At 39.1% G+C, this 9,803-nt stretch overlaps 2 protein-coding genes across 2 annotated transcripts; both read left to right on the forward strand.

Moving 5' to 3' along the window:
* Positions 1-280: 280 nt before the first annotated feature.
* On the forward strand, positions 281-4,540 carry LOC103385853 (SUZ domain-containing protein 1). The gene is made up of 4 exons (XM_008319854.3): positions 281-606; positions 1,995-2,044; positions 2,153-2,422; positions 2,524-4,540. The coding sequence occupies exons 1-4, from the start codon at positions 556-558 to the stop codon at positions 2,630-2,632; spliced, it is 480 nt and encodes a 159-aa protein (XP_008318076.1). The 5' UTR covers positions 281-555; the 3' UTR covers positions 2,633-4,540.
* Positions 4,541-4,963: 423 nt separating this feature from the next.
* Positions 4,964-8,341, forward strand: necap2 (NECAP endocytosis associated 2). Its single transcript, XM_008319853.3, has 8 exons — positions 4,964-5,124; positions 5,779-5,879; positions 6,094-6,198; positions 6,758-6,839; positions 6,931-7,039; positions 7,125-7,272; positions 7,375-7,459; positions 7,550-8,341. Exons 1-8 carry the CDS (start codon positions 5,030-5,032, stop codon positions 7,593-7,595), a joined length of 771 nt encoding a protein of 256 aa, XP_008318075.1. The 5' UTR covers positions 4,964-5,029; the 3' UTR covers positions 7,596-8,341.
* The last annotated feature ends 1,462 nt before the right edge of the window (positions 8,342-9,803 follow it).

The following is a 9,803-nucleotide window of genomic DNA, read 5'->3' on the forward strand; positions in this document are numbered from 1 at the left end:
TGGATAAAATTACCTGGATGAATGAGAAACTGCATAGACATTTACAGTCTTACATTAACCCTGTCCTCCTTGGGAAAATCAAATAAATCTTTACTCTTTGTCTTCTATATGTCCTTGTCACATTTTCATAAATTCCCCTGTCACCACGAGGTAGCAAAACAAAGGAATTGGACTTATCCGACGCTGTTCAAACAGGTTTCCACAGGTATTGTGAAACTGCAATGACGAAATACAAACTGTGGTGGCAGCAAAACGCAACTGTGGCATCTGGTCTACCAAAGCAACAACAACATAAAGAAGAACTCTAATGACGTCACATTTAAAGTAACATACAGTCATGGGGTAGGGGTGCTGTCAGAGGTAACACGCTAACGCGCTGCCCCAAAAAAGATTGTATTACCTGCTGCTATAGCAGTTGTTTGGATACTAACAGCTTTAAACCGAGCTCCCGTGACGCCGGTGCAGAGTCTGTCCTCCGTCCTATGCCCTTGCTGTCCACAGGACTCAGGTATCTGGCGTAGTTCAAGAGCTAACTAGCCAGCAATCGCGGTTAAGATGGAGGATGAAGATGTCGCAGAGAGCTGGGAAGAGGCAGCGGACAGCGGAGTAAGAATAAAACCTCACACGGAGCCCCACAGCCCAGTTTCAAATGACGGTCGTTAATCAGCGGGTGACGAAATGTGTTGTATTTTTGATCGCTCACACCGCGCTATATTTCACTCCCGTTTAGATTTAGACACCGCTCTTAATCTTGTTGACTTGCGTTCCACAGGCCGCGCTGTCCTGTACCGACGTGTGCGTTCTTAAATCTGACTTCCATTGTGCTATTCTCTCAAAAATACTTGTCTCTCCGGTTTATAATTCGCTTGAATGCTTTATTTATGGTTTCCCCTTTCTGTCTGACCAGTTGTTTACACTTACTCACTGCGGAAATGAGAGCTGTAACCGTGGAGCTAGTTTATAGGCAAACACAGTGTAAGATTTCAGCAGATTTTTTCAGTTTACGTTCTTAGTAAGAAATGCCAAAAAAAGACTGGCACGTTTATGAGTCTTCACTGTCTAGAAAGTCATTTTTGTTTACATAAGGCGCAGTTCTGTTCTACGGAGTCCACCATGTGCGATCATCATGTTTTTATTTTTGCACTTGTTTTTTTTTTGTTTGTTTGTTTATCAAAACTGAAAGCTACTATTGTTTTTTGTTTTGTTTTTTTTTGTTTATCAAAACTAAAAGCTACCTCGTGATTCTCTTCATAAATGGACAGAAATCGTTTGGTAAATAGCATTGAACCAAAACACATTTCTAGTAAACGTAACAGTACACCGTCAAAATGGTCAAATCATGGGGAGCAGGAGGTGACTTCAGCCTCTTGTATTTTTTATGTTTTACCATAAAAAATCTCTCTGTTTACATTTAGACTTGGGGGTCATCAATATTAAAAAGTTAATGGGACTTTGGAAACAAAGTACAGAAGCGGCTCCCTTAATAACTCTGGGTTGAATTTGAGCAAGTGGTGTTTGGAAGTGGGTCCAAAAACATAAACACACTGCTATTAGTTCACTGTCTGAGCCTAAACACTGTTTTCTTCTGTGTAATGCTTTTTTATCCCGAGCAACGGAGAAATATCGACATTTTCCATTTTTACTACTTAAGGTCCCTTGTAAATACTGACTGAAATACTGAATTTGATTTGATTTGTGGTTGCACGTGGAATGTCACACACTGTTTGCATCAAGTCATATACAAGTTTAGATGATGACAGGCACCTTGTCAGCTATTTCAGTGCTAAAATACACATCCTTGTGTGCCAGACAATTTTCAACCCTGGTCTTTTTTTAGACAATGATCTGAAAGCCTTTGTGTTGAACTATTCTTGCTCCATTGTGTATCTGCCATTGTGGTTAAGTTTAATATCTTGTGATGACTGTGTGATGAATACTGTTTACATTACGTTATTACTTGTATGAACTTGTATCTTTATTGACCTTCTTTTCAGGAAATAGAGAGAAGACTTGAGGCAAAGCTAAAAATAACTCGGGAAGCAAGGTAAGCACAGAAGGCATTTGCTGAATAGTTAAAGTTTATGATCCAAACTTAAACAAGGGAAAAGTGTCTCTTATATTTCACCAATGTCACACTGTGTAATCTGTACAGGAAGTCCAGTTCGAGCTCAAGTGGTTCGTTTGTCCAAACTGCTGTGATGATCCAGGATGACTCCCTTCCTGCAGCTCCTCCACCACAAATAAAAATTTTAAAGCGTCCTTCAAATAACGGTACCATAGGAAACCCTGCGTCCTCATCTCGACCGTCTCAGCAGACCAAGTCTTTGGCACAAAGAGAGGCAGAGTATGCAGAAGCCAGGAGGAGAATTTTGGGAAGCGCTTCTTCAGATGAAACACCTCAGGATAATCTAAGCCAGGACAGGTAAGACGCAGCCAAAACAACAATTATAAAAAAAAAAGAAATGTATTGTCTGGGGGAAAACCCCTGTAAGAGCTGCTATTTACAGATTCCATTGTCTTCAGGCCAGCTCGTTTGAGTGCACAACCATCCGAAGCATCTGGTCTACAAAATCACGTGATCCGCCAGCCCACCGGTCCAGACGGCACCTCAGGCTTTCGGCTGTGCAGATAAAGTGGAGCCCCCTGCTGCAGAAACACAGCTGTCTTCCTGAGTGGCCACAAAGGGTGAAAGTTAAGGGGTTGTGTGGTCTGAGAGCAGAGTGGAGTGATTTAAAAAAAAACAACAACAAAAAAACAACAACAAAAAAAAAACATTAAAAATATGAAGGCATGATATGGGTTGTGAACAACTGGTCATCCCTCTCTCCACTTTGCTTTTGGCATGGCCAGCACCTTTTGCCTTGCTCTTTTCCCTTTGTGGAACATCGTCGGGACCGTCAGAGATGACCCTGAAGATCCTGAAATCTCTTCCTGCCTCACACCCCAATACACTGTGATAGTCCAAAGTACCATGAGGTGCCCTATGATTTTAAGTCTGAACGGTCCAAGTGGTTGTGGCCACAGGCATCAGTCTCCTCAGGAGGATAAAGAGAGCTTAGGAAACTGGCAATTCCCACAGAGACAAATGAAAACGAATGAGCTTGCCAATCCAACGATGAATTTGCCGACAAGGCTGGAGGTTTGCCGACTCAAGTTTGGCGGGTTTATCGTCAATAAAAGTGCTTGTCGGGCTCTGAGCTGACCACGTGTTCAGCGTCTTGAATGCAAGTTGAGTGGAAGGTGTGGAGTTCGACATAAAGTGCTTTGTGATCACAAATGGTTTTTAATACTGCAGTGGCCCAGACCAGCACTTCTCACAGACCACATGCCTCAGTTGACACTGACCAACAAAGTAACGCTCAGTGAGCCCTCACCCTGTGGCCAAAGATCAAACATCAGAAGGACAGAGTGTCACTAAATCTAAGCTTATTACAGCAATAATAATGGAAATACTCCCTGGTATTTGTTCATTTGTTTTTACTCATTGTCCACATATTTGTATTGTTTTGTTTTTAAGATATCTTTTTTTTTTCCCTTTCTTACAAAGCATCGTATGTTTACTTTAGGATTATGGAGTAGCTGACTAGACATGATTAAATGTGATCTAACTGAAAAATGTCAAACCCATAACTGTATTCAAAATCTAAAGTGTTCATGCACATGTGTGTGTTGCCTCACTAATGTTAATGGCCATAGTTGAGTTGGACCTTGCACTTGTAGCAGTATTTTTGACTGTGTGCTATTGAAGTTTTTTGTCCAACCCATACTGGGTGACATGTGAGACTGCATCTTTTGGCAATTCTCGGACTGTCGTGTGCTTTAAAAAAAAACAAAAAAACATTTTCATGTTCCATGTAGAGTTAGGACAACATAGGATTGCATTGTTTAAATGATCAAGCCGCTGTTTTATAACTACATGATTTAAATCAAATGAAGCTAAGAAGGGGACCTCCGTATTTATTATAACAGACAAAAGCAGTTAAACAGTAGTTGTTAGGATGACTTGCTTGTGTTTGTCTTTCAACACCAAGACTTTTATGGCTACAGACATCCTTTTGTTGAATTACTGTCATATTTGGTCAATACTGCATTACGGAGACCCAGTCGACCCAATGCTCTGCATTACATTTTAAGACACAACTTAAACCACACAGGAATGCAGCTGCAGTAAACATGTCAAACTGTCAATGTGTCACACTTCAAAAAAGTCATCAATTGTCATATTTACTTTGAAATGATTTCTTCCCATTGCTGCATTCTTTGTTGCTGGTGTTCAGTTATTGGATCTGAAATGTTGATGCTTTTTGAGGACATAAAAAACAAAGTCTCTTGATTTAGTCTAATTTATTTGGAATTCAAAATTGCATTAACTTGAAATTTATAATTGGAAGCAAATAATGATTCTGTTTGACTTTGTTTTACCCATGTTTGTTTTTTTTCTTTTCAGTTCTGCTCTGTGTTGTAGGCTGATTTGATATTATTTATTTCCAACTTAATAAAAACATGAATTTGACATCCCTTTAATAAACATACTTCACATTAAGAGCGTTGTACATGTTTTGTTTGTATTTATATGTCTATAATACTACTACATTAACAAACTGATGAAAGTTTAGTGAACAGTGACTGGTGAACAACTTACAGCAGACTTTGGTATCTCTGTTATACTTTGATCTTCTATGCAGATTTACAGGTAAAAGTTTTGTGTATAACATTGAGTATCTACCAAGTTTCAAGGTTGTCAAAAAATCTACTTATCTAGTGGTTACTAAAAAATCAAATTGTATTAAAAACAACTTTGATTAATGTAGTAAAATACATTTAAATACTTCTAACAACCACTAGGATTATAGTGTTACGGTATTATGATTCTGCTGAGCAACAGAATAAGGCTTATACGAACATCCTGGCCACAAGGGGCGCTGTTTAAAACAGACCTGCTTGTTAGACTTTTCTACGTCAACCATAGCAGCCCTGAAAGGCCATTGAAAGTCGGAAGTTGTTTTTGAGTTGGGTGAAACTTGACAAAATGGCAGAAGACAGCACTTACGAGTCAATGCTCTGCGTGAAGCCCGAGGTTCATGTTTACCGCATCCCACCGAGGGCCTCCAACCGTGGATATCGGTAAGATTTAACCCCGAGACGAGCGGCTTGTTTGTCACTAACAAGTACCTCTTAGCGCAGCTAACTTCCAGGAACTTCACCCATTATCGGACACATAGGAGTTCGGTTACTTTTCTCACTAGCTTTGCCAAATGTAGTCGACATGTCACAGCGCACACTGCACTTGGTGTCATTGGGAAAGGTTTTCGCAATTTACTGTGGTTTATTTATTTTTGATGGTGGGCAAGTACCGTTGATTGTGGAAACCAATTCCGCTCTCTATGTAAATACGGATACCTGACACCAGCTTCATAACATACGGTTTACCTGCGTCTCACATCTGTTGACCCGAACATGAAGCGTGTTACTATATGTCAGTTAAATTAAAAAAATAAATTAGATACTACGTTGAATGAGCAAACATATATATATGTTTGAGTTTTTGTTTATATTTTTAGTTTCAAAATTTGTTATTGAACAGCAATGTCTGACATTTATTGTTATTTGTACAGTAGATTTTTATTTTTTTTTAACTTTCAATAGCTAAAAACGGATTTTGGCTCAAAACCTTAGATATCACTTTCTCACTTCCTGTTTTCAGTCCCTACCCTTTAAATGTAACCGTGTCAGCTGTTTTCCATAGTGGGGCTTTAACTTCATCTGTTTTTTTTCCAGAGCTGCTGACTGGAAGCTGGATGAGCCAGCATGGAGCGGTCGTATGAAGATCACAGCTAAAGCTAAGATGGCCTACATTAAGTTAGAAGACAAAAACACAGGTAAACAAAACATCCAAAAAACATCTGCTCAGTTGGTTTTGGTGCTTTTCCAAAACACCCCTTCATTATTAACTGTTCTTATAAAACAAACTGAATTCAAGAAAACAAACTCGGTCTGGAGCATTGCTGTCTGGCCTTGTTTCTACAACCTTCTATTCTTACATAGAAACAAACCCCTTAAGTAACATTGTGGTCAACATTTGTTTCTCCACAGGTGAACTGTTTGCACAAGCTCCTGTTGAACAGTATCCAGGTCTTGCAGTCGAATCAGTGACAGACTCCAGCAGGTATTTTGTGATCCGGATAGAGGACGGCAATGGTAACTATATATCTATATCTATTTTATAACTAAAACTATTCTGTATGTATCAGTAGTATTATTGATTTGTTGGAATTGTTCATGTATGTTCATATGTAGAACCCTCCAAAGAACCCTTTACCTCCAATAAATGCCCAAATCTGTAACTGTTAATGGGCAGAGGATGTTTTTCTTTAATGTTATATTTTAATTTTATATTGTAGCAGTCCGTACAGTATTTTCTTAACTCTAATATGAAGACACTGTTTAATTTAAAGGATGAGCTCAGATTAGGTTTAAATAAAAAATATTTGTGTTTCATACTCAACATACCCAAACACGTACGAACAACGAACACCTGTGTACAATCAGATTGATTAAAATAATTAATATAATTGTGGTTATACAACCACAAATGACTGTGGGTGTGTTCAGTGCACTGTCTTCTAGTACAAGATCAATGTATTAGCAATTATTGTTGTCAATGATCTTTTACTAAAAGTACAAAAAGTCCCTCATGATTGTATGTTTAAACTGTGCCTGACAAAGTGTAATGCACTTTTGTTTTTCTTTAATCAAGGACGTCATGCTTTTATCGGTCTGGGTTTTGCTGATCGAGGAGACTCATTCGACTTCAACGTTGCTTTACAAGACCACTTTAAGTAAGCTGCTTCCTGTGGCATTCTACTGTTTGTTGTGTAATGACATGCATGTTTTGAGTCCTAAACTGCTGTTACATTGTATTCAAACAAGGTGGGTGAAGCAAGAAGGTGAGCTTGCAAAAATGGAGGCTTCTCAGATCACAGCACCTAAACTGGACCTGAGCTTCAAAGAGGGTCAGACCATCAAGATCCACATTGGGGTGAGACACCGCGGCATCGTTGTTAAAATACCGTTGTAGTTATTGAAATGATATGTAGGAAACGGATGATGTTCTCTGAGCACAGAACATCAAGAAGAAGGATACAGCTGCTGCCAAACCAAAGCCAGTGGTTGGAGGTCTGCTCCCACCTCCACCCGGAGGAGCAAAGGTTGGAGGCATCGTACCGCCACCTGGTGGAGCACAGGCAACCCCTTCTATTAACACTAACACCGGTAAACATTTGTTTTTAGATCGGCATTGATTTTCATGTCATTCCTGTTATGACGTGAGCATCTCTGCTGCCTTCAGTGACGAGGTTTCTTTTCTTTATTCAGACACTCTTTTAGACTTTGGATCCATGGTCCCTGCACCCCAGTCCAGCTCTGATATTTGGGGAGATTTCACATCTGCAGGTTCAAAGTAAGTTTTTTTTTATTTTTACTTAGTCTCCCCTGCATCTATTATTTCCATTATTATAAATGTTTTTGACTCCATTCTGATCCTCCACAGCTCCAGTAAAGATGCTGTCAAATCAGGGTGGGTGCAGTTTAGCTGAATCCCAAACAAACTCATGATCACACTCATGATCCATACATTCCATGGATACAACTGTTGAGGACAAAGAAAAAGAGTGAAGGCGTTCTGTTGGCAAAACTTGACCAGCTCAATCACTGCACATGCTCTGCACAGAGTCTGTTTCTGTTGGACAACACACTCTGAAGGAACAACACAGCAATGTACAAACTCTTTTTTTTTCTTCAATTTTGTGCTTTTTCCACTCTTCTATGCATTGAAAGCAGGTGGTTAAAGGAACATTTCACATTACATTAACTTTTTTTTTTTAATTTAATTTGCCATTCAGCTCTCACTATATCACCACCACCTCCCAGAGTTTTCTTTTTTCATATTAGATTTTTTTTAGTTTGGGAATTTCTAATACTTGATCTATAGAAGCATCAAAGTTTTTTTTTTTAATTCTGTTTTTGTAATTCATCTAACCATACTCATTATCATTTTTTATTTTAGATAATTGGCCCGTGTGTAGTTGTAAGTCCCCCACATAGAAAATATCATCTTTTTAAATTTTATCCTAATGTCAAGTCAGTCAACTGTCATGTAGTCGTCATCCATGTCATCCTTCATTTTTCTCTTTCTCATTTGTTCCTGTTTTTTTAAAGTGCCTTTTACCAAATAAATCCTTCTTAATTATCATGACAATTTAAGAATGTGTGCCTTTTCTGGGGAAAAAATGTATAAAATGTAAGCGCATATTTTCTTGTAAATAAACAATTTATTTCATTGGCTGTCTTTGTGCTCTATACCCCTCTTAAACTTCTCTTGTTGGTGGAATTCTTCTCTTCAGTCAACAGAGCTGGACTTTTTCTTGTACTGAAACTTCTTAATAATAGTTTCAATGCTATTAATGACAACTAAAATGTTAATAACCGTATTTGTCCTTATCAAGAGTTTTCATCTACTCTCTGGTTTCTTAAAGCCCATATACACCATCTAGTGAAAAATGGAAGTACAACCATAATTAACGATAACAATTTATCTTTGCTGTGTTGTGATCTCTTGAGGATATGTGTTCTTTTCTAATAGTGTTTCTTTTTGTTTTTGTATGTTTAAATCTTAGATCCAGCATGCATGCTTGCAGTGATATATTTAAGTCCCTCCCCGGAAAAAGAGAACATGCAGCGCAGTGGTGATGTTGACCGAGGCTGCAGCTCTGGAGAACAGACGATGGTGGTTTGTTGCTAAACGGCAGTAGACGGAGCTCGTCTCTGTCTCTGACCGTATCCTCTGCTCCTTCATCTGGGAAAAGGGCAGACGGGAGGCAGAAGCTCCAAACGCCAAGAGGTGAGCTTGTCTCTTCAGTCAGGGGGAAGTGGAGCAGTTCGTTTCTCCCCGAACAGGACAGTGAACGCACCACAGAGTAGACGTAGCTCTTTACGGTATCTTTACATCCAGGGTGTTGTTTATCAATTGCAGCATCTGGAACTGTGCAGTGAAATGTTCAAATATTCTCGTATTTATCGTTTGTTATTATCTGCTGTAGCTGTAGCTGCAGTCAACCTCCGCCTCCGGTTTCTGTTGCTGCTCCTCATCCCGCCTCCTCCAACTCCTGACACAGATACTTTTGAAAACTTGGGCGTGTTTTCTGTGAGTTTGGATAAAGAGGATGTCGAACAGTGACATACGTTTGGCTTCTTTTTGTTCTTAGTAAACAAACAAACAAAAAAAAGTTAACAGTTGGTTGTGGTTATATTTATACGATTTGTTGTGACTGTGATATAGAACTGGTTAGAAAATCAAACATCACATTGTTTTACATGCGTGTTCAGCAACAGGTGGCGACGTTATATACTGTCCTCTGTGACGATTCCTAAACCATAGATCCCAGTATTCCCAACGGAATTAAGCCGTGTACCTAGTTTTTATACAACTCTATGTAAAAATAGACTTATTAACACTGAATCGCCTTTAATACCAAGTTCCATGTCTCCATCTGTAGTATAACAGTTTATAAAATTATAATAGCATATGGATGATAAGTAACCTCCATTTCCCGGAGTTAACCTTCTACAGGCTTCTGACTTTATTTATTAACAATCACCTGGACCACTTTGCCCTCAAATAGAGAAAAACAAAACTTGTGTATGTGTGTGTTGGGGAGGTCTGGTATTGACACAGTGTTTCTTCTGTCTGTAACTATGACAATTCACATCACAACAACACACCGTGGGGCGCAGAGCCCCTTCAC

Source organism: Cynoglossus semilaevis, chromosome 11 (assembly GCF_000523025.1).
Source record: "Cynoglossus semilaevis isolate Cse_v1.0 chromosome 11, Cse_v1.0, whole genome shotgun sequence".
In the NCBI taxonomy this organism is placed as follows: Eukaryota; Metazoa; Chordata; class Actinopteri; order Pleuronectiformes; family Cynoglossidae; genus Cynoglossus; species Cynoglossus semilaevis.